At 38.7% G+C, this 26,462-nt stretch overlaps 1 protein-coding gene across 1 annotated transcript in view; it reads left to right on the top strand.

Moving 5' to 3' along the window:
- The window catches only part of LOC106089711 (dynein axonemal heavy chain 5), a 193,746-nt gene that overhangs the window by 124,161 nt on the left and 43,123 nt on the right, over nt 1-26,462 (top strand). The window contains exons 31-32 of the mRNA XM_013255665.2: nt 24,143-24,238; nt 24,660-24,716. Of these exons, the coding sequence (XP_013111119.2) occupies nt 24,143-24,238; nt 24,660-24,716 (153 nt within the window). The remainder of the gene's footprint in view (nt 1-24,142; nt 24,239-24,659; nt 24,717-26,462) is intronic.

The raw sequence follows: 26,462 nt of genomic DNA, 5'->3' as shown, positions 1-26,462 counted from the left end.
ATCAGATTTAGTACTTATATCATACGATTGCTTCACACTTTCAAATAGCATTGATGTTATCCACATGTTGTAGCGATTGTTAACTCTTCACGGAGCGGAGAGTAGTGGTAAACACAATTTATTCGCCACTTTATAATCGGATTGTTGTTGGTTGATTTCATAACTTTGCAGTGTGGATTATGCAAATTGAATGTTCGTTTCATCGAAATGCATTTGCCAAATGAGTTGTTGTCTGACATGTATTTAAAAACAAAACCAATAAACCCAAGTACATGCATTTCAACATGTGCTACTGTCCCAGGCTTCCATGTTTTGGATTGGTAAATTACACAGATTTGCAAGAGCAATTTGTCATTACCGTGTAGAGTTATCCGATTTAATACACATGTCGTCATGCAGCGTCATAACAGTGGATAGGAACGGTTTGTCACTAACTTTTGTACTTCTTACTTTATATTATTCACTATGTGGATAAGGCCCGCTCAGCTGCGCCCTCTTTCACTCTCTTATTTCATCTGAGCCCTATAGTGGTACGGTCAGTAAAACAGTCCCGGTTGAAGGGTGCTAATACGGCCTTTAAGATATTTCGCCCCAATGTGGATATCATAGGCCACCATAGTGCAGAGATTAGCATGTTCGCCTATAACGCTGAGCGCCTGGGTTCGAATCCTGGCGAGACCATCAGAAAAAAATTTTCAGCGGTGGTTTTCCCCTCCTAATGCTGGCAACATTTGTGAGGTTCTATGCCATGTAAAATTTCTCTCCAAAGAGGTGTCGCACTGGGGCACGCCGTTAGGGCTCGGTAATAAAAAGGAGGCCCCTTATCATTGAGCTTAAACTTGAATCGGACTGCACTCAATGATATGTGAGAAGTTTACCCCTGTTTCTTAGTGGAATGTTCGTGGGCAACATTAGCATTTGTGGATATCATATTGGTGCTCTACCCAAATACATTCATTTGAGCCATATATTGCTATAGTCGTAAATATGTCCGGTATGGGGTTTTTTTGGGGGTGCGATTTGTCATCTAGTCTCAAATACGTTTGAAAATAGGGTAAGGGAAGGGTCCGCCCATTACAGTTTGGATGCTAGATCTACTTCATTCTCTTGGTTTTGGCGGTGGATTAGAGTTGCCAAATCCTTTGTCCCAAAAGTGGATAACAAATTCATACTCTACTCCCAAAAACCACATTTAAGCTACATATTGCTGTAGTCGGTATATATGTATGGTTTAGGGGGAGTTTATGAGTTTAAGATGTCCCTGAAACACTTGGCCACTTGGCAGATACCAGATTTGAGACCCTTTTTGCCATAATCCATAAATATGCCCAGTTTGAGGGGAATGAAGGGTGGGGTGGCCGCCCATGCACTTAGCCCTGAAAAAATCGTGCATTGTGTTCTACTCTCAAATTCCTTTTATTTGAGCCCCTCTTGCCATTGGCCTCAAAATTGGATATCAAATTCGTTTTCTACCATCAAATACCTATGATTTATTACCATAGTAGTCAAACATGGCCGATATGAAGGAAGTTTATAGGGCGGACCCTGAAATAATATCAGCATCGTGCTAGAGCACGACTTTGTTTAGCCATAAAATATCCAGCATTTTGTAGGTGGCTATCAAGATATTCAGGGTAGCGGGTCTCGTTCAGATCCACACTAATTATACACTACACCACCACTGTGGTACAGGGTATTATAACTTGGTGCATTTGTTTGCAACGCTAAGAAGGAGACCCATTGATAAGTATACCGATCGGCTTGGAATCAATTTCTGATTCGATTTAGCTATATCCGTCTGTTCGTCGGTCCGTCTGTCCGTCGGTCCGACCGTCCGTCGGTCCGTCTGTCTGTCCATGTATTCTTGTAATCAAGTTACAGGTCGCATTTACTATCCGATTGTCATGAAATATTGCATACGTTTCTTTTTTGGCCCAAGGACGAACGCTATTGAAATCGGTTAAGATTTAGATATAGCTCCCATATATATCTTTCATCCGATATGGACTTTTAAGGATGTAGAAGCCTCAATTTTGGTCCGATCTTTACAAAATTTGGCAAAAAGTGCTTCATTTGACGTCTTCATATGTGTGCAAAATTTCATAAAAATCGGTTCAGATTTAGATATTACTTTACTTACTTTAATTGGCTATGACAGAATATTTGTTCCACTAGCCGAACGTAGAATAGCGTTCCAAGCGTCTTAATCTTCTGCGCTCATTCTAAAATGTCTGACAACAAGTTTCGAGGTGTCTCCCACAACCTGATCTTTCCATCTGGCTTTTGGTCTTCCCGGTTTGCGTGTATCAACGTGTTTGCCATCAAAAGACTTCTTTGCTGGAGCTTCTGTATCCATTGTGACAACATGACCTAGCAAACGCAGACATTATATTTTGATGCGTGTAACTATGCTATCATCGTCATTCAACTCATACAGCTCGTGGTTCATACGTCGTCTATAATCTCCATTAACGCAAACTGGTCCATATAATGTATGAGGAGTATTTCTCCCAAATACTCCAAGTACTGCCTCATCTGCTTTCACAAGTACCCATGCCTCAGAACAGCACGGTTAGTATCAGTGTCTGTATAGTGTAATCTTCGTCTGTCGAGAGATGGCCTTGTTTCTAAACTGCTTACTTAGTCCAAAGTAGCATCTGTTTGCCAGTATTATTCTTCGCTTTATCTCAAAACTGGTGTCACTCGTTTCGGTTACGGCGGTGCCGAGGTAGATAAAGTTACTGACTATCTCAAAATTGTGGTTCCCAACTTTCTCCAATTTCTTTATCTGCTCGGTTGCACAAGGCTTTTTGGAAGTTGAAACCATCCACTTCGTATTATCTCCATTTACTGCCAGACCCATTTTCACTGACTCTCAAAGGCTTCAAAGGCTGCAGTTACTACTTCCGGTGACCAACCTATGATGTCGATGTCATCGGCATAGGCGAGTAGCATGTGTTCTCCTGTGATTAGTGTGCCATATCTATTCACATCTGCATCTCATATAATCTTCTTCAACAGGATAGTAAGAGATCACATGATAGGCTGTCTCCTTGTCTGAAACCTCATTTGGTATAAATGGTTCGGATAGATTCTTTCCTATTCTTACTGAGGAACGCGTATCAGCAAGTGTCATCCTTCAGAGTCTTATTAATTTTGCAGGGATACCAAACTCAGACATGGCTTGAAATACCTTTGAACGTAAAGGAGTATCGAAGGCGGCTTTGTAGTCAACAAAGAGGTGGTAGGTGTTGATTTGTCCTTCTCGGGTCTTTTCCAGGATTTGGCGCAGTGTGAATATCTGGTCTAGGGTGGAATTACAAGGTCTAAAACCGCATTGATAGGGCCCAATTATCTCATTGACTTTAGGTTTTAATCTTTCATACAGTACGCTCGAGAGTATCTTGTATGCGATGGGGAGGAGACTTGTTCCTCTTTAGTTGGCACATTCCTTCTTGTCTCCTTTCTTGTGTATGGGACATAGTATGCTGAGGTTCCAATCATCGGGTATGCGTTCTTCTAGCCAGATTGCGCAGATAAGCTGATGCATACGCCTTATCAGCGTGTCGCCTCTGGTATTAAATAGTTCAGCGGGTAACCCGTCGGCTCGTGGTGCCTTGTTGTTCTTAAGTCGGGTTACTGCTATTTGGACCTCATTCTGACTAGGAGGTAAACATACTATACCATCATCAGGGATTGGTTCTGCGGTATCCTCTACGCCGCCAACATCGGACTCTAGCAGTTAGGTAAAATGTTCTTTCCATATCCTCAGCATGTTATCTGTGTCAGTTACCAGATTTCCTTCTTTGTCTCTCCAGGAGGATGTGCCTGCACCAAAGCCATCGGTTTGATGTTTAATTCTTTGGTAGAATTTCCGGACTTTATTCTGACTCCTGTACATCTCAATTCGCTCACACTCACATCTTTCTATTCCTTTTTCTTTCTGCGGAATAGACATTTCTCCTCTCTCCTTTTCTCCCGATACCTCTCCATCATTTGGCGCGTTCCTACTGATTGCAGGGTTGCTCTATATGTCGTATTCTTGGCTTCAGTAGCATCTCGACACTCTTGGTCGTAATATGGGTTTCTTTGAGGAGACTTCCGGTACCCAAGTACGGATTTCGCGGCATTTTCCATGGAGTGGACAATAGTTTGCCACTGCGCCATTATATCATCGGAACAAGGAGTGCTTTCATCAAGCAGTTGGGTCAGTCGAGTGGAGTATGCCGCTGCCATTTGTTGTGTTTGCTGCTTTTCAATGTCCAGCTTCCGTGCAGTGTCAGATCGTACTTTCCTCGCCATGCTCAAACGGATGCGTACCTTTGCTGCAACAAGGTAATGATCCGAATCTATATTTGCTCCACGGATCGATAGTAAATCTAACATGCTGGATGCATGCCTTCCAACTGACTAGCCTCTCATCCACCAGAGTAAAGCTGGAGACAATGTGTTTCTCTGACTATCCCAAAGGACCTATACTAACAAGAAGTATTTGTGTAAAATTTCATAGGTTAAAATTTCACTTTTATGGGTTTAGGAACTTAAATCGGTTAATGTATATGCGAGATATATATTCAAATGTAAATCGATCTGAACCATATTGAGTATTAATGTAACTCACTGTCCCTAATTTCAGCCATATATGGGCCAATAAATGCGTCTTTTATGGGCCCAAAACCTTAAATCGAGAGGTCGGTCTATATGGCTGCTATGTTCAAATCTGCACCGATCTGGGCCAAACTGAAGAAGGTTGTCGAAGATCCTAATACAACTCACTGTCCCAAATTTCGGCGACATGGGTCAATAAATGTGCCTTTTATGGGCTCAAAACCTTAAATCGAGAGATCGGTCTATATGACAGCTATATCCAAATCTGGACCGATCTGTACTATATAGCAGAAGTATGTCGAGGGGCTTACCTTAACTCACTCTCCCAAATTTCGGTGACATCGGACAATTAATCCGTTTTTTATGGGCTCAAAGCCTTAAATCGAGATCTGGGTCAAATTGAGGAAGAATTTCGAAGGGCCTAATTTCGGCGACATGGGTCAATAAATATGCCTTTTATGGGCGCAAAACCTCAAATCTAAAGATCGGTCTATAAGGCAGCTATATCCAAATCTGGACCGATCTGAGCCATATTGAAGAAAGACGTCGAGTGGCCCAACACAACTCACTGTCCCAAATTTCAGCAAAATCGGATAATAAATGTGGTTTTTATGGTCCTAAGACCCTAAATCGGCGGAGCGGTCTTTATGACAGCTATATCCAAATCTGGGCCGACCTGGGCTATTTTGTATAAAAAGAGTTTCATTTGCAAAATGCAAATTTTGCCCATGAACATTTCACTAGGAAACAGGGTCAAACTTCTCACATATCAATGAGTGCAGTCCGATTCAAGTTTAAGCTCAATGATAAGGGACCTCCTTTTTTTATAGCCGTGTCCGAACGGCGTGCCGCAGTGCGACACCTCTTTGGAGAGAAGTTTTACATGGCATAGTACCTCACAAATGTTGCCAGCATTAGGAGGGGAAAACCACCGCTGAAAATTTTTTCTAATGGTCTCACCAGGATTCGAACCCAGGCGTTCAGCGTCATAGGCGGACATGTTAACCTCTGCGCTACGGTGGCCTCCGTTTCATTTGGCCAGGAAGTAATTATTCCTTTAAGGGAAACAATTATGGAATTTGGCTCTCAATTCTGCTACTTAATCCGATTCTACAACAGAATACGTTGTTAACTTGCCTCAATTCGGAATGATTTTCTAATTTTCTTTAACATGCAACATAACAATTTTACTCAGTTTACTTCAAAGTTCTTAGAATGATTCTTTATACCAAAATTCTTACTTCCTCACGGCATTGATTGCAACTGTCAAACTCAGACTCGAATTAACCACTTCAATTTCATGCCGTAAGCCGTGGGTCTTTATGCAAAAAAAAACTTTTCTCAACTAAAGGGGGAAATGTAAAACTATGGAAAAATGGTCGAAATATGATTTTGACACCGTCAACCACAAAAAAAGTTTAATTTTGCCTTTCAGTTTTGCATATACCAAACGTCCTTTTGAAGGTTTTCGATTTCTCGCTGAACACAATATGTTCACACAACCACACACACACACCTACAGAGGAGCAATGAATACGTTAGCACGAGGTGAGAGCAGAGCATCAACGCCCACAAATGACCACCGTACTAAAAGGTCCTTTAGTTTGCCATTTGGCCGAACGAAAGTAAAAACACCAAATTACAAATTGTTTCCCTGATTTAGGCTTGTTTGGTTTATAAATGGTCGACTCGGAATGGAGAATACCTTTTGGTTGTGTTTATTTGCTGTCGTTATTCTCATTGATTTACTTGGGTCTCTTTGGGAAATCCTCATAATTTATGCAAAATCTCGTTTGGCCCTGATTGAATTGTTAAATTTTGTGTTTTTTTCTTGTCCGCAATTATTCTCCCTCATTGAGCATTAAGAGTCGATTTTATTTTAAATTGAATTATGGATTCTCGTATTTTCATAAGCACATGCATAACATTTTTACTGCTAAATTTTTTATTGCATATAAAAATAGAATATAAAGGGCACCATGATTGCTTATTTAAAAAAAAGCTTTTTTCTACATAATGCACGGAAACAACTTGTAAAGTATTTTTAGAAACAAGTAATGCAGCATTTAGTTCGACCAAACGAAACTCAATGTATATCCAACACCAGAAATGTTTTGTTAAAAATGTATTGTCTTCAAATCCTAAATTTTGTTAATTTAACTGTTTTATCTTGTTTGTACCGCATTCGTCGGACATGCGTAGAGAAAACAATTACAACTAATTCCTAATTTCATAATTCCTAAAATTTCGAAATCGGGAGATCGTAGTATCTCACAAATGTCGCCGTTATTAGGAGAGGGTAACAACTGGTGCCAGATGTCAGCCTCATAGGCGGACATCCTAACCTCCGCCCTACGGTGGCCTCTTTCGGGCTATTCCTTTGACTCTCATATTTTCAAATTGTATTTCATGTCAATTTTATGCGTTTTAGAGAAAGGTATTAGAGCCCATTTATGAAATTTGTGAAAAGGTGGATGATACGCTCCCTGTTCAGATATCTAAAAACGACTTCCGATATTTTCATTTAGAGCCAAACTCAAAATTCTATGCAAATTTCAGAAAAATTAGTTCAGTCATTTTTGAGTCTATATGGAAGATTCTCGTACAAACAAACGGTGAAAGTAGGACCCAAGATCGGCTTATATGGCAGCTTTATCTAGTAAAGTCGAGGAAGCTAGACCAAATTGAAGAAGGATGTCAAGGTGCCTAACACAACTCACTGCGCCAAATTTTGGCGACATTGGACAATAAAGACCCTAAAACGGCAGATCGGTCTATATGGGGGCTATATCAAGATATAGTCCGATATAGCCCATCCCTCCGAACCTACAAAGTATATATTTTTCACATCGTCGTAAAATTTTAAGACGATTTAACGATGTCCGTGTGTCTGTCCGTCCGTCTGTTGTAATCACACTACAGGCTTTTAGGCATTAAGTTCGGCTGGGCCGCAACTCCCTATTTCAAATTTCATTGAAATCGTTATGTTGTTTTATGTTGTTGTTGTTTTAGCCCCATTTTCATGTGGAGGTTGCGATCCTCGTCAACCTCCTGTTAGCGAGCAAGCTCGCTCCGCTCCAAAAGACTAATACCCGCGGGAACAGGTTGACCATTGGTTATTTATGAACTCCAATAACTCGCCTTGCCATATCAAGCAACAAAGGCATTCAGTATTTATGCAAGAGCCGGTGCCGCCCAGCCTCTCACTGAGACTCTCCACTCGATACCGCTGATTGCCCGCGACTGCCGCTGCAGCTATGGAGAACTCCACTAGCCACAACCTTTGGATGCGACAGGTAACTCGCAGCTATGCTTCTCGTGAAGGCGATGAACACCACACAGATCAGACCTCAAAGTTCCAGCCCGTATGCTCACTGCTATCCCGTGGGTGGGTTTATATGGGGTCGTGGGTGTTGGAGGGCACAAGTGTGCATCATGTACCAAATTACAGCCAAATCAGATAAAAATTGAAGCGTCTAGGGCTGATATTCTGATCCCGACATGGTTCAGATCGGACTATATTTAGATATTGTGCCATATAGACAGATCTCCGGAGAAAGGGTCTAAACCCCATAAAAGCTTTATTTTTTAACCGATTTCGCCTAAATTTGAAACAGTGAGTAGTTTCAGGCTTCTCAACTTCGAACCTAAATATGGTTCAAATCGGACTATATTTAGATATAACTGCCATATAGACCGATCTCCCAATAAAGGTTCTGAAGGCCATAAAAGCATTATTTTTTATCCAATTTCACTGAAATTTGAAACAATGAGTAGTTTTAGGCCTCCTAACATAGGACCCAAATATGAATCAGATCGTGCTATATTTAGATATAGATCCGATATAGACCGATCTCCCGATAAAGGTTCTGAAGCCCATAAAAGCTTTATTTTTGAACCGATTTCACTGAAATTTGAAACAGGTAGTAGTTTTAGGCCACCCCCAATCCGACCAAAATATGGTAAAACCACTAAGGAAGGGCAAAAGTCGGGCGATGTCGACTGTGTTATACCCTACACCCACCCTATAAGTACAAGGTGGAACCTTTATCCAATTCTAAACCAATTTTGATGGACCTCGGCCAGCAAATATGTTCAAACTGTAAAAACTACGGTTAACAAATGACAACATTATGGCAAATAACCCAAAATCTAACGAACGTATATATGGGAGCTATATCTAATTCAGAACCGATTCCGAGCAAACTTCTCAGATAATGTGGTAGTCGTCGAGGGAAGCGTTGTGCAAAATTTTGGCAAGATTGGTCAAACAATGCGCTTGCAGTGGCTCTTGTGGGGAAATTCTGGCCATATACATATATGACACCTATATTTAAATCTGAACCGATTTCCATGAACCAGTTTCACCAGTAATATAGAGAGTCATAACAAAATCCTTCCTGCAAAATTTCGAAAGAATCGGTTAACAAATGAGCACTTTTTTGCAATATTTCTCAAAAACGGGAACAATACCGAAATCTGAACCGATTTCGAGTAAACTTCTCAGATACTGTGGCAGTTGTCGAGGAAAGCGTTTTGCAAAATTTTTGGTAAGATGGATCAATAATTGCGCTTGCTGTGACTCTAGAAGTAAAAATCGGGCGATACATACATATATGAGAGCTATATCTAAATCTGAACCGATTTCCATGAAATTCACCAGTAATAGAGAGAGTCAAGAGAAAATCCCTTCTGCCGAATTTCGAGAACATCGGTAAACAAAAGACCATTTTATTGCAATATTACTGAAAATCGGACGAACATATATATGGGAACTATATCTAAATCTGAACCGATTTTGACCAAACTCTATGTATATTGTGATAGTCATCGAGGAAAGCGTTGTGCAATATTTTGGCAAGATTCGTCAATAAATGTGCTTGCAGTGGCTCTAGGAGTGAAAATCGGGCGATATATACATATGAGAGCTATATCTAAATCTGAACCGATTTTCATGAAATTCACCAATAATGTCGACAGTCGTAAAAAAATCTTTCCTGCCAAATTTCGAGAGAATCGGTTAACAAATGACAATTTTATTGCAGTATTACTGCGAATCGGACGAACATATATATGGGAGCTATATCCAAATCTGAACCGATTTCTATAAAATTCACTTTTAATATAGAGAGTAATAAGAAAATTCTTCCTGCCAAATTTCGAGAGAATCGGTTATCAAATGACAATTTTATTGCAGTATTACTGCAAATCGGACGAACATATATATGGGAGCTATATCCAGATCTGAACCGATTTTTTCCAATTTCAATAGGCTTCGTCTCTAGGCCGAAAAACATACCTGTACCAAATTAGAAGACGATCGGATTACAAGTGCGACCTGTACTTTGTACACAAATTAACATGGACAGGCGGACAGACAGACGGACGGACAGACAGACGGACGGGCAGACAGACAGGCGGACATAGTTAAATCGAATCAGAGAGTGATTCTGAGTCGATCGGTATACTTAGCAATGGGTCTTTCCCTCTTCCTATTTGGTGTTACTAACTAATTCACTAAGTTATAATACCCTGTACCACAGTAGTGGTGTAGGGTATAAATAGGAATGTATTTAGATATAGCTGTCATATGGACTGATATGCCGGTTAAGGGTCAGAAGCTCATAAAAACTTCATTTATTCCCCGATTTTGTTGAAATTTGAAATACGAAATTCAACAGTGACTTATTTTTATTAGACCACTCAATGTCCGTGACGAATTTGGATGCATAAGTTATCCAATTTTCATCGGATTTGCATATATACCCGAGATGGTGGGTATCCAAAGTTCGGCCCGGCCAAACTTAATGCCTTTTTACTTGTTGTAAATATTACTTGTAGCAATTATGCTATTAGTAAATTCTGTTACATTTAACCTTTGTTGTTAGTTATTTTTACAGGCTGAACAAATTCTTTCGAATTCCAATTTTGTTGTTCATGGTTGCAACATATTCGCAATTTCTATAACATTTACCATATTTGTTTAAAGCCTCTCCGAGAAATGTCAAATTTCTGAGTATGTCATGTCGTTTCACATACGTTGGGTCAAAATTCAAAGTGAAACAACATTTGTCAATCGGCAAAAATAATCAATGAAATCATATCAAGAGGCCATGTACATTTCTGTACTTTTCTCTAATGGAATGTCAATGTGATGAGATGTGTCGGAGATGGCAAATATGTTCTATTGTTACCTGAGGGCTACAATGACATCATTAATCATTTGTTAATAAAAAAAAATTAAGTACACATGTACCGAAATCGAATTGTCCATGTTTGTGAGGAACATCAATAAAACATGTTGTAGTGGAGAATATATAATTGCATACCCTTGGGTAAAATAAAAAGAAATATAATACAGAATTATCTTTAAAAAAATAATCCATTTCATCACATTTCGCCCATTTGATCGCTCTCTTTTTACAAATTTAATTGTGGTCAGTGGTCTACCACCTCTCGGACATACTTCCTGCCGGCTGACATTTATCCACATGCACAAATCCGCGTAAGTTAGTCTGGAAAGAATTTGCATTGTTGCATATAATGACATGGCAGGAAGCTTTTGCTGACTACAGTGATTTAAGTAAATTCAATGATATAAAGTCAATTTGTTTAATTATTTTGTACCAATATGCTGGAGGAAATATTCTCAGCACACAAAAAAGCCTTCAAATTAAAAATGAAAATTATTCAGTTGAATAAAAGACCACTGTTTTATTAACTACATTTATTATGAGTGATTATCTTCGTTAAATATTAATGAAGTAATCGCTTGCATATTAAAATATGTTAAATTGGCTCTGTATAAATATTGAATATTTTAAATGTTGGAATATGAGGAATTAAAAACAAAAAAATAAAGTTAATTAATCCTCCCAACACCTTTATCATTGAGATAACAGGAAAATAATGAATATAGTGGGCGGAGCCCACATGTAGAGAAAGACGTAAGTCGATAAAAAGCGATTTCATGGAAATGACAAATTTGAAAAATTTTCCAAAAATTTAAAAAAAAAACAAGTAAAATGGCATTAAGTTCGGCCGGGTCGAACTTTGAATACCCACTACCTCGGGTGTATATGTAAACCAGCTTTCACCAAAATCCGGTCAAAAATGCATACCTTATGCCCCATAGCAGATTTGGCCCAAATACTTATAAGTACAAGTCATTGTTCGATTGTGTATAACAAAATATTAATCTCTTTAGTAGCTGTATCTAAAAATAAACCAATCTGAACCATATACGACACGGATGTCGAAAAGACTAATATAAGTCACTGGGTCAAATTTCAGTTAAATCGGATTATAAATGTACCTTTTTATGTGGCCAAGACTTTAAATCGAGATAACGGTCTATATGGCAGATATATGCAAATGTGAACCGATTAGGGCCAAGTTGTAGAAAAACGTCAAAGAGCCAAACACTACTCACTGTCCCAAATTTCAGCGAAATCGGATAATAAATGCGCCTTTTATGGGCCCAAAACCTTAAATCAAGAGATTGGTCCATATGGCAGCTATTGCCAAATCTGGACCGATCTAAGCCAAACTGAAGGAGAATATCAAAGGGCCCAACACAACTCACTGTCCCAAATGTTGGTGACATCGGACAATAAATGCGCTTTTTATGGGCCCAAAACCTTAAATCAGGAGATCGGTCTATATGGCAGCTATATCCAAATCTGAACCGATCTAAGCCAAACTGAAGAAGAATATCAAAGGGCCCAACACAACTCACTGTCCCAGATTTCGGCGACATCAGATAATAACTGCGCCTTTTATGGGCCCAAAACCTTAAATCAGGAGATTGGTCTATATGGCAGCAATATCCAAATCTGGACTGATCGGTGCCAAATTGCAGAAGTAGGTCGAGATGCTTAACCTAACTCACTATCCCAAATTTCATCCAAATCGGATAATAAATGTGGCTTTTATCAGAGGATCGGTCTATATGGCAGCTATGTCCAAATTTGAACCGATCAAGGCCAAATTGAAGATAAATGTCGAGGGGCTTAAGATAACTCACTGTCCCAAATTTCGGCAAAATCCGATAATAAATGTGGCTTTTATGGGCCTAAGACCCCAAATAGGAGGATCGGTCTATATGGCAGCTATATCCAAATCTGGACCAAATTGAAGAAGGATGTCGAAAATCCTAACACAACTCACTGTCCCAAATTTCGGCGAAATCGGAAAATAAATGCGCTTTTTATGGGCCCAAGACCTTAAGTCGAGCGATCCGTCTATATGGCAGCTATATCCAATTATGGACCGATCTGTGCCATATTGCAGAAATATGTCGAGGGGCTTAACTTAACTCACTGTCCCAAATTTCAGCAAAATCGGATAATAGGTGTAGCTTTTATGGGCCTAAGACCCCAAATTGGCGGATCGGTCTATATGGGGGCTATATCAAGATATAGTGCGATATAGCCCTTATTCGAACTTAACCTGCTTATGGACAAAAAAGGAATCTGTGTAAAGTTTCAGCTCAATATCTCTATTTTTAAGGACTGTAGCGTGATTTCAACAGACAGATGGACAGACGGACTGGCATGTCTAGATCGTCTTAGATTTTTACGCTTATCAAGAATATATATACTTTATAGGTTCGGAAATGTACATTTCGATGTGTTGCAAACGGAATGACAAAATGAATACACCCCCATCCTTCGGTGGTGGGTATAAAAATGCCTTCAGCCGCGCCGAACTTTAGATATTAACCAACTCGTTTATACACATTCACCTCAATACGCCAAATCCGGTGAAAAATACACCTTTTATGAAAGCTTAGCAACTACATCGAAATATGGTCCATGAGTTCGGTCTGTATGGGAGCTATAACCAAATACAGTCCGATCTGCACCATACTCAGTATGTGAAAGGGTCCAACACAATTCATTTTGGCAAATTTCAGCGAAATCGGATAACAAACGCGCCTTTTATGAGCCCAAGACCTTTAATCGGCAGATCGGCATATATTATATGACAGTCTTTAGACCAGTACCGGGGTCCAGGTCCTTAGAAACAGAATAAACCATATGTCAAGGTAAAGGCGGATAAATTGTGGGTCCCATGACATGAGCTTAAGGGAAAAATTTGCACAAGCCAAGACACAGGGCGAACTGTGTATGTCTGTGGCGACATGCAAATTAAGTATTCGGTATAAGACCCGAAGGTTAACAAATAACAAAGCGGAGGTTGTTAACACTCCTAAATTATATGGCATAATCAAGGCTTGAATAGGTCTATCGTGGCTACACGAAACGTCTAGATCGTTGTATGCGTTATGACAGGTCACAGTCTTATCGGAAAACGTGCTGACAGACTCACGATTACAACTAGCGACTTCGGCAGAAGCTGTGAAGAAGAGAACAAATGACATCTGTTGTGTGTGTGCCCCGTATGGGTAGTCAGAAGGAGTTCTGCTTTAGGTTCTCATTTCCTTGAGAACTTGTCTGAATTGGCGGATGTGAACATTCGCAAGTTGTTATTCTTTTCAAAGTGATGTGGTCGGTTCAACGATAGGAACTAAAAGGCATCTTTCTTTTCCTGTTCCTGTGGTATCACAATGAACAAAAACGTCTAAGTGATTCTGAAGGTAGACTACCACTTAAACCTAACCTAACGCCAACCTGTCTAAAGTTTTGTATGAGTTGTTTTGTTATGCTGTGCTAAGAATGCTCAAAAGCCGTTCATAACCTGATATAGCTGCCTCATAAACCGATCTGGGATTTTGTATTTTGAGCCTCTATACGGCGCAATTGTTATCCGATTTGCCTAACATTTTGTATGAATTGTCTTGTTTTCAACAACTGTGCTAAGTATGGGCCAAGTCGTTTCATAACCTGATATAGCTGATATATAAACCGATCTTGGATTTCGATACATCATCAGGGCCTGGCGACTTAAAGGAGTCGAAATTTCTTTTCGCCGAAAGGATTTTCGGCTCAGACACATTTTCCCTAATAACCTCCGACGACCAGTGACAACATCTTCAGCATACCTGTGACAACAGCCAAATTGTTCGTTGAAAGAATTTTCCGGGAAATGTGTATCAATGAGTAGTTCTAGTGTTTCCTCACTAGACATTGTCCATACATTCTCTGACTTAAGAATATACCCCACCATAATAGGTCTCTACGACAGAATCGTCCTTAGCCTAGAGGCCTCAGATGTATTCTCCACGGAGCTACAGAATTCCACCCAGGATTTGTTCTGAGCCTTTCTCAGCTCGCCCTTATATTTTCTTAGCTCAGTCTTATAGATGTCCCAATCGTGTGGTGCTCTTGTGGCTTTTGCTCTGATGAAGAGTTTTCTGCAGTCATTCTTTAGACCAACCATCTCTGGGGTCCACCATGGCGGTCGCTGTTTTCCCCTTGGCTTAGCAGTAGGACATGCTGACACAAGCGAATTATTCAGGGTCTTCGTGATCCGCTTGATTTTGTCTATATCCTCCGCAGTTGCCACTTCCTTTTTTTGGCCTAGAAGGGATAGAAGTGCTGAAGTGGTGCAGAAATTTATCGTATTTCGCCTTTCTTCTGTTTAGCCGTCAGACCACTTCTGCAGTATTTTCTCCTAGGCTGAAACTAATATAACGATGATCAGAGAAGCTATGGTCATCCAACACTTCCCAGTCGCATATTCTTCCACTTATATCTTCCAATACAAAAGTTATATCTAGTACCTCCTGCCTGATCCTGGTAATAAAGGTCGGTTTATCCCCTTTATTACAAATCGCCAGATTGCAACTTATAATATATTCTATAAGCAGCTCATCCCTTTCGTGCAATAGCATCACTTCCTACAACGAGGATCTTCTTCCATGCAGAAGCGGATTTAACCAGCAACTTATGGTTTGAAGTTTACATTTATGAATCGTGTGCCATATATAGAGAAGCCAGTCAGTAATGGAGGCTGCCGTAGGGCAGAGGTTAGCATGTCTACCTATGACGCTGAATGTCTGGATTCGAATCCTGGCGAGACCATCAGAAAAAAAAAATTTTAACGTTCGTGAAGTACTATGCCATGTAAAACTTCTCTCCAAAGAGGTGTCGAACTGCCGCACTGATGCACGCCATTCGGAATCGGGTATCAAAAAGGAGGCCCTTTATCATTGAGCTTAAACTTGAATCAGACTGCACTCATTCATATGTGAGAAGTTTGCCCCTGTTCCTTAGTGGAATGTTCATGGGCAAAATTTGCAAATTTGTCAGTAATGAGACTTATTTATTTCAAGGCTGGCTACTACTGAATCTTCTGTGCTTAGCGACGGAAGAAGAAAAATATTTAGACTAATATTTGCAAGAATACAGGCTCTGCATCTCCCATTCCTTAGTCCACGAACAATTCCTCCTCACACCCTTGGTCCCTGGATAAGACACACGTCAAATCCCCAAACGCCATCAGGAGGACCTTTAGTGCCGGTGAAGCAGCCTTACAGTGGTGGAGATTTATCTGTAGAAACCAGACAATAGTCAGGATTGATAACTTCCACCACTGTCGCATTAGCCTCTTTTTCGAATTCCGCCAGGAGTTCATCTTCACAAGATTCGTAACATCTTCTCATGATGAGCTTCCGTATACATCCAGGAGCATGTGAAAAAGCAGTGCAACCACTCTTCCTCAGGACTCTGGACACTTGCGGTGTGGACGATTCCTCCTTAGAGGCTTCACTGGCTACTGCTGTCGAAGTACTTTTTGAGTTCCGTCCTTCCCTGCTGGCGCACACCTCAAGCCTAGACCAACCGGATGACCCACCCCCACCGGGGGTGAGTTCGACCGGGCCAAATCTCATATACCCTTCACCAAGGTTCGTATTTTTCGAGTTATTTGCCTGATATCTTGTTATTGGCAAACAAAGAATTATGGATAAAAATAGCTTGGAGCTATATCAGGTTCTGGACCGATTCGGTCGATACTTGGCTTTAATGTTGTAGGAGATGTCATTGTGCAAAAGTTTTGCCAAATCGGATAAGAATTGCGCCATATAGGGGCTCAAGAAGTAAAATCGGGCGATTGGTTTAAAAAGGAGCTATATCAGGTTATGGAACGATTTCGACTATACTTTGCATAAATGTTGAGGGCCGTAGTAGAAGTCCTTGTGCGACACCCTTCACCATGGAATGGGAGTACACTGACTACGCCATTGTGTTTGTAACGCATCGACCCCATAAAGAATATATTCTTGATCGCCATGACATTTAAGTCGATCTAGCCGTGTCCATCAGTTTGTCCGTTTGACCGTCTATCTGTGGAAAGCAACCAAACATTGGAAGGAGTAGGCGCTTGAAATTTTGCACGAATTCTTCCTATCAGTGTAATCTTCCTATCAGTGTAGTTAGGTTGGGATTGTAAATGGGCTTTATTGGTCCATATTTTGATATATGTAGTCATGTAAACCGATCTCATACCTTGACTTCTTGAGCCTCTAGACCGCGCAAATCGCGCAATCCAACAACAATGCCATGTATGGTCAAAATCGGATCATACATTTATATAGCCTCTAGAGAGTGCAATTGTTATTTCTTGAGCCTCTAGAGAGTGCAATTGTTATCCGATTTGGCTAAAATTTTGCATGAAGTCTTTTGTAATGACTTCCAATTACTATGCAGAGTATAGTCTAGATCGGTTCATAACCTGATATAGCTTCCAAAAAATCTATCCCCCGATTTTAATTCTTAAGCCTATAGAGGAAGCAACTCTTTTCCGATTTGGCTGAAATTTTGTACGACGACGCACAGTGGGCCAAATGGCAAAAAAATTGGAAATAAGTCTACAACTTTTTATCTGTTGATTTTAGCCATACAAAATGTTCTAGACATTTGTAGAGGAGGACATAGGCTTTCAGAAAAGTGCTGTTGTTGGTCCATATCTTTAATACAGGGTGAGCTACAGGGTGTCAAAGTTGACCACTTTTGACTTCTCCAAGCTTCTGGGGGCCATAACTTTTGATCTACTCAACCGATTTACATGATTTAGGACTCTAGAGAAAGAGCTTGACAAGATCTAAAAAACTTATGCATAAAGTACCATGCCATCGTGTACTGTTAAGGAGTTATGAATTGTTTAATTTTAAAATATGAAAATTTGGCCTTGGTTTTTTTCAGTGTTTTTTTAATAACTCCGTCAATTTTAAAGCTATAAACTTCATACTTCACACAAATTATGCCAGCATATGTGTGCATAAAATACAAAAGGAATCACGTGAATATCTTTGGCGGTTTAAAAATGGCATCGTTTTCAATATGAAAAATATTTTTTTTGTCAAAAAATTGCAAAATTTTTCAAAAAAGATACTCCCATTTCCTTTAAGTTTTCGCAAACTTTGGCCGTCAAAGCATTATCATTTCTTTCCATTTTCACAAAGTCGAGGTATTAAGAAAAGTTTTAAGTGCTAATTTGGCTAATTTCGATATCAAACAACACCGTTATCTTAAGACCAAAATGGCCAATTTTTTTACTAAACTTCAAAAGTTTCTCACTGGAAAAAAAGTTCCACGGGGATTTTTTCGCTTTTTTTGAACTTAAATGAAAGCTTAAAATGTTCCCAACATTTTAAGGTATGTCTCGCCATATCCTAGCCATAAATGAGATCGTAGCGATCAAAATACTGAAAAAAGTCAATTTTCAAGTAGAGCTATATTCATTGCTAAAAAACAAGTATTACGTCACATTTTATTGCAAAGATGTTAGATAAACTTTTATTTGGTAACACTTCTTCTACAAAACACAAAAAGAATCATGGAAATATCTCTATTCTATTCCATTTTATGGAACCGGCAATAAAAAAGTCAATTTTTCAAAAAAGTCGAATTTCCCAAATTTTGTTTTTGTTGTCCTAATTGCACATGACACACTATAGCCATATTTACGCAACATACCTTATCGTAAAGGAAATTTTCATACCTTTCCAACGATGTATAAAACATTTCTCAACTCGGATTCTATCTACTCTAAAATTCATTTACACTTCATTAAACTCTATATAAAAATGTCTATTTGTGAAATGGAACCTTATATGGGGCCTACACTAAAACATTGATAGATTTGCCCAGGGTTTACAATACAAATGTGTTAGAATAAAAAAAGGTCTCCTGCCAAAGTTTAAAAAAATTGGAATAAAAATATGTGTTTTAGAGCGAAAACACTTCGCATCGGCGTGCGTTTATATGTATATTAGCTACTCCCAAAATAAAAAAGCATTTTAGTTTTGTATTATTTGATTTTATTCTCTACCAAATAATCTAAGGTATCAAAATTTAAAAGCTCTTTAATTTGAATGGCATCGGGATCGTCCTTATCTATATCGTCACATATTTTTGGTAGCCATTTAGTTCTGATGCTGTATAGTACCGGATCAGACGATAACAATAAATATTGAAGTAAATCATAATTTTGGTTAAATTTGGTGCTCTTTCGGGTATTGAAAAGCCGGAACTGTTTAACATCTCTATTACGGGATTCCTGAGCTTCTTCTGTAAGTTCTCCTAACGGAAGTATGTTGTATTCCACAATTTCCTTGCCATGATGTAAGACTTTATGTACTGTCGGTGTTAAAGCTTTCCACGAATATAAATCAGATAAAATGTTTTTTGTGTCATTACTATAAGCTTCAAATTTGGTTGAATTTATCATCTTTTTGCTATTGATTACAGCCAAAATCACTTTGAATCGTCTTAGCAAGTGTTCATCAAGACCGGTTATTTTAGATGTCGATACGGGGTCCTCAAAAAACCGCCTTGCCGAGTTGCCATCATTTGTGCTTCCGTATCCGTAAAGAGGTTTATCTATTATAAGTCCCTTTTGTTTAAACTCCAACTGGATTCGATTCTTCTCTTCCTGCCTCATTTTGTGAAGATCTTGGTTGTTTCTAGCAGAGACATCGCGGTTTCCAGGGCTAGTCCGATATTTAAGGTCATACGATAAATGCAAACATTACTCCATGAATCGAATTCTACAGTGCAGGGGCGAAATACCGAAATTGAGCGCATTTTCGTTTACTAAATTTTCATCAGACTTGTCCTCGAATTGCCCATTCTTCTTGCCACAAATATTGCATCTCCAATTGGACATAACGCCAGTTAATGCGTTTGCCACCTTTCCATCGATCATAGTGAGTTGTAGTTGAAACGAAACTTTTATATTTCTTCCCAATTGGTTTATAACAATCATGGGTAATGCAGCAATTTCTTCCTTTATTTCGTTCACCAAAGATCGTGTTGTGTTCCGGTCTTCCTTTGTATACTCAAACCGAATTGGGCGACATAAATATTTTGACCCAGGTGTTCTATTTATCCATATATCTTGAAATGCATTTTCTTTCGATGATGAAGATTGGTCCTTGTACAATCTCATTCTCAATGGTACTAATGATGCCATGAAAATTGATGCGAAGTTGGTATCTATTTCTGTTTGTTGCTTATATTCGGAAAATCCAGATGATCCATCACAACCCCATTTGCTGATCAAAACCACTTCGGAATTATTACATGTGTTCAACTGTTCTTCAGTAAAATTAGAAATAATTCTAACAGCTGTATTTTCAACAAGATCAGCAAGTTTCACTCTTGCTTTTAATTCGTCCACGTATATATTTGATGGCACCATTTTCGTCCTGGTGTTGTACAATTTATGTTTTGAGGGTAAACAACCCCATCCTTTTTCACGAAGAGCCTTCCTCATTGTTGAGTATTTGTTTCTTGAGAGGCCTAGGTTCAAAATCAGGGCCAGTGCATCTTCCTCCGTGAATTCTGTAGTCGATTTTGGAGTTGGAATACTTTCTACCATTCTCTTTACCCTTTTCGGAGATGCTAATGGTAAAACATCGACAATTCGTCCAACATTTTTTGGTTGTGTTTTTAACAATGCTGTTTTGAACGTATCTTTTATTAAATTTGGCGGATGTGCCGCCAATAGTTCCTCTTGTTTTTTCTTTTTGGTTTTCTCCGTAACTTCGTCGTATGCTTTGCTAGGCCGGCCGGGAATCAGCGGTTTAATTTCAATAAGTAGATCCGATTTCAGCCACTTCTCATACATTTTGAAAAACTTGATTTTTGCGAATGAACATTCTGGCAACCTTCTCTCAAATGATTTGTAGAATTTTTCAAGTTTGTCTAAAGCGTCTTTATTTAGCCTTATTCCATATATGTGGTCCAAAGTGTAAACAAGTTCCTTAAATGACTCCGTGTATGATTTGGAATCATTTTTGATGTCCCATACAATTTTCGAAAGAGTGGAATACTTCAGTATGACTTCCATAACTTATAAATGTCCTTTACGCCTCTACAAAATATAATGAAGAAAATTTGGATTTTGTTCAAATATTTATGCAATATATTCACAATTAATGACCCATTTCAGGTATCAGACGCAATCGTAAAAAGGGGTCCAAAGTGCCTCTTTTTACTTACTCTTCTATAATTATTTACCTGGACTCGAATTTGGTTAAAAAAAATGACAATGAATTTTTTATGGGTAGGTTTTTTCACATTCATTGATACGGTGGATTTCCTGGGAATTCGACATAGCGAAACAGGTAACATTTGTCTGCATCAAATCTTAACACAAATATATATATATATGCAGGTATATTTCTAGGTTACTTTTTATTCAAAAATCATCAGCTTACATTAAAAATAGATGTAGGTACTATACAAACGCACGCCGATGCGAAGTGTTTTCGCTCTAAAACACATATTTTTATTCCAATTTTTTTAAACTTTGGCAGGAGACCTTTTTTTATTCTAACACATTTGTATTGTAAACCCTGGGCAAATCTATCAATGTTTTAGTGTAGGCCCCATATAAGGTTCCATTTCACAAATAGACATTTTTATATAGAGTTTAATGAAGTGTAAATGAATTTTAGAGTAGATAGAATCCGAGTTGAGAAATGTTTTATACATCGTTGGAAAGGTATGAAAATTTCCTTTACGATAAGGTATGTTGCGTAAATATGGCTATAGTGTGTCATGTGCAATTAGGACAACAAAAACAAAATTTGGGAAATTCGACTTTTTTGAAAAATTGACTTTTTTATTGCCGGTTCCATAAAATGGAATAGAATAGAGATATTTCCATGATTCTTTTTGTGTTTTGTAGAAGAAGTGTTACCAAATAAAAGTTTATTTAACATCTTTGCAATAAAATGTGACGTAATACTTGTTTTTTAGCAATGAATATAGCACTACTTGAAAATTGACTTTTTTCAGTATTTTGATCGCTACGATCTCATTTATGGCTAGGATATGGCGAGACATACCTTAAAATGTTGGGAACATTTTAAGCTTTCATTTAAGTTCAAAAAAAGCGAAAAAATCCCCGTGGAACTTTTTTTCCAGTGAGAAACTTTTGAAGTTTAGTAAAAAAATTGGCCATTTTGGTCTTAAGATAACGGTGTTGTTTGATATCGAAATTAGCCAAATTAGCACTTAAAACTTTTCTTAATACCTCGACTTTGTGAAAATGGAAAGAAATGATAATGCTTTGACGGCCAAAGTTTGCGAAAACTTAAAGGAAATGGGAGTATCTTTTTTGAAAAATTTTGCAATTTTTTGACAAAAAAAATATTTTTCATATTGAAAACGATGCCATTTTTAAACCGCCAAAGATATTCACGTGATTCCTTTTGTATTTTATGCACACATATGCTGGCATAATTTGTGTGAAGTATGAAGTTTATAGCTTTAAAATTGACGGAGTTATTAAAAAAACACTGAAAAAAACCAAGGCCAAATTTTCATATTTTAAAATTAAACAATTCATAACTCCTTAACAGTACACGATGGCATGGTACTTTATGCATAAGTTTTTTAGATCTTGTCAAGCTCTTTCTCTAGAGTCCTAAATCATGTAAATCGGTTGAGTAGATCAAAAGTTATGGCCCCCAGAAGCTTGGAGAAGTCAAAAGTGGTCAACTTTGACACCCTGTAGCTCACCCTGTATTAAAGATATGGACCAACAACAGCACTTTTCTGAAAGCCTATGTCCTCCTCTACAAATGTCTAGAACATTTTGTATGGCTAAAATCAACAGATAAAAAGTTGTAGACTTATTTCCAATTTTTTTGCCATTTGGCCCACTGTGCGACGTCTTCTATGATCTATGTGTGTGCCAAATATGGTCTGAATCGGTCGATAATCTGATATAGCTTTCATATAAAACAATCTCCCGTTATTACTTCTTGAACGCCTACAGGGCGCAATTCTTTTCCAATTTGGCTGAAAATTTGCAAAATGACTTCAACTAATTTGGCTGAAATTTTGTACAACAACGTCTTCTATGATCTACGTGTGTGCCAAATATGATCTGAATCGGTCGATAATCTGATATAGCTTTCATATAAAACGATCTCCCGTTATTACTTCTTGAACACCTACAGGGCGCAATTCTTTTCCAATTTGGATGATTTTTTTCTAAATGACTTCAACTATGGTCAACATCTTAATAAAGTATGGTGTGAATCGGTCCAAAACTTGATATAGCTCTCATATAATCCGATCTCCCGATTATACTTCTTGAGCCTCTAGAGAGCTGAATTCTTATCAAATTTGGCTTAAAATGTCCACAATAACTTCTCTTACGACCTCCAACATATGTCCCATGTTTAGCCTGAATCGGTCCATAACCTGATATAGCTCCTATATAAACCGATCTCCCGTTATTACTTCATGAGCTTCTTTAGGGCGCAATTCGTATCCGATTTGGCTGAAATGTTCGCACAATGATGTCTACTATGGTCTCCAACATCCTAACCAAGTATGATCCGAATCGGTCCTTAACCTGATAAGGATCCAATAGCATAGGAATTTTTATCCTTTAACATTTGTTTGCCTACAAAGAGATACTGGGTAAGGACCTGGCAAACGCTGTGGAAGGTAAATAAGAATCGGCACGACCGAACTTAGCTCCAGTTTGCTTTTTCTTAATACGTCTGTCAGAGATTGCAATCACCATCGAATCCCATGAAATTTGGCGCAGCATTATTTATTGAGGCCACCGTAGCGCAGAGGTTAGCATGTCCGCCTATGACGCTCAACGCCTGAGCTCCAATCCTGGTGAGACCATCAGAAAAAATTTTCAGCTGTGGCTTTCTTCTCCTAATGCTGGCAACATTTGTGAGGTAATATGCCATGTAAAAACTTCTCTCCAAAGAGGTGTCGCACTGTGGAAGGAGGACCCTTATCATTGAGCTAAAACTTGAATCGAACTGCACTCATTGATTGGTGAGAAGTTTGCCCCTGTTCCTTAGTGGAATGTTCATGGGCAAAATTTGTATATTTTGCATTATTTGTTGACCTAGAGAGACTCCAATCAAGGAGACTGGCATTGATTTAATACAAGTATACCAAAAAAATAACAAGTATACCATTCTTGTGGGGGAACAAAAGACTTTTTTCGCGAATTTTTCAATTCAAACACAAGACGTGCTTCACATAAATACACTGTGGTGGCATAGAGATGGAATGAGAAGAGCAACCACAGAGCATATCACAATTTTTTATCTCCATTCACTGAATTCTGTCATTTGCAGATATCATGGGAGTCAACAACTTTGGGCTTTTGGTACACCGAGCTGCTGGAACGTAATGCACAATTTCGTACCTGGATATCAACGGATCGTCCAAAGGTAAGTTGCACTCTTGTGTCCACTCGAAACTACAAGTTCCACCACTCACACAAATACACCCACTGACAGCAGAGCCGCAAAGGCCACAAATGTGGCAAAAACAAAAACTGGTGTGGGTATGCCTGTGTGCGTTGGTACTTGCGGTGGAAATCTTAATTAAATTTAAATGCTGCTCATCAGTTTACGCTCGTCCTTTGTAATGTTTTCGTATTATAATTGAAGGCTTTACTTGTTTTTCGCTTGATGTGTTTAATTTGTCAGGCTAAGCAAGAATAACGAACACACCATAGCCGAATTCACTCGCATCTCTAATACATGTCACTCTGTTTTTGTCTCATCTTTCTTCGGTTTTTATTTTTAAATATCCTGTGTATGATATGCTGCGTGCACATTTCACACTGCGTTTTTTGTGGAAAAAAAGGTCTTTTGGATGACAGGCTTTTTTAATCCTCAAGGATTTTTAACAGCTATGCGTCAGGTATGTATCATTTAATAAATATGTTTTGGGGTAAAAATATTGTTGTTGCGACATTGAATTATTTCATATGAAGGGGGAACCCAGGTGTAAATATATTTCTTGCATATAAAATAGGTATTTATTTCTCTTGTTAAGTAATTTGTGGGAAATTGGTATGAAATCAATAATGTCATACACATTTTTCCATTTAAAGTTGACTACGGATTTTTCGTTATAATTAGAGATGAAAGCATAAAGCCTACTTGTAGAAATTATGTTTTTTTGAAATCACGTCAGTTTGATAAGCTTTACGTAGGGGGGAAGACAAAACACGTATTTAAAAACGGTATTCCGTTGATATATCCATAGATCTTCTACGAACTTTATTTAATGTCTATGTCTAATGCCTATTCAAAACGTGAGATTGAATTGCCTCAGATGTGCACTGATGAAAGGCAGCCATATAAAGGGTGATTTTTCAAGCCATAATCTTTTTGGCAACACTGGATTAAACAACTCACGCACTGGATTAAACAACTCACGCACTCTTGCATTTTGGGCAAAAAAAGTTGGATGTGGATGGATTTGGACGTTACAATTCGCATAATTTTTGAAGAAGTATGGTTCAATGATGCCACCAGCCCATAAGCCGCACCAAACTGTGACTTTTTCTCAATGCATTGGAAGCTCTTGTAATACTTCTGGCTCATCTTCACTCCAAAATCGACAATTCTGCTTATTTACGTATCCATTGAGCCAAAAATGAGTTTCGTCGCTGAATGCAAGAAGCATGTGATGAACTTTCTTAGCAGAGCACACATTTTGATAATAAAATTCAAAATTTGCCAGCGTTGTTCGTTTGTAAGACGATTTATGGTGAAACAAAACACAAAACTGGCGTGAGCTGTTTAAAACAGTGTTGCCAAAAAGATAATAACTAAACAAGTAAAAGCGTTCCAAGTTTGGCCGGGCCGAATCTTATCTACCCTCCACCATGGGTCGCATTTGTCGAGTTCTTTTCCCGGCATCTCGTCTTAGGCAAAAAAGGATAAAAGAAAAGATTTGCTCTGCTATTAGAGCGATATCACGATAGGGTCCGGTTTGGACCACAATTAAATTATATGTTGGAGACCTGTGTAAAATGTCAGCCAATTCGAATAAAAATTGCTCCCTTTGGGGGCTCAAGAAGTAAAATAGAGAGATCGATTAATATGGGAGCAGTATCGGGCTATAGACCGATTCCGACCATAATAAACACGTATGTTGATGGTCAAGAGAGGATCTGTCGTACAAAATTTCAGGCAAATCGGATAATAATTGCGACCTCTAGAGGCTCAAGAAGTCAAGACCCAAGATCGGTTTATATGGCAGCTATATCAGGTTATGAACCGATTTGGACCTTATTTGACACAGTTGTTAAAATACGTCATGCAAAATTTCAGCCAAATCGGATAGGAATTGCGCCCTCTAGAAGCTCAAGAAGTCAAGTCCCCAGATATGTTTATATGACAGCTATATCAGGTTATGGACCGATTTGAACCATACTTAGCACACTTGTTGGACATCATAACGAAATACTTCGTGCAAAAATTCATTTAAATCGGATAAGAATTGCGCACTCTAGAGGCTCAAGATCTGTTTATATGACAGCTATGTCAGGTTATGGTCCGATTTGAACTATACTTGGCACACTTGTTGGACTTCATAACAAAACACATCGTGCGAAGTCAAGACCCAAGATCGGTTTATATGGCAGCTATTTCAAAA

The sequence above is a fragment of the Stomoxys calcitrans genome, chromosome 2 (assembly GCF_963082655.1).
Source record: "Stomoxys calcitrans chromosome 2, idStoCalc2.1, whole genome shotgun sequence".
In the NCBI taxonomy this organism is placed as follows: Eukaryota; Metazoa; Arthropoda; class Insecta; order Diptera; family Muscidae; genus Stomoxys; species Stomoxys calcitrans.
This window is presented reverse-complemented; position numbering and strand designations above follow the sequence as displayed.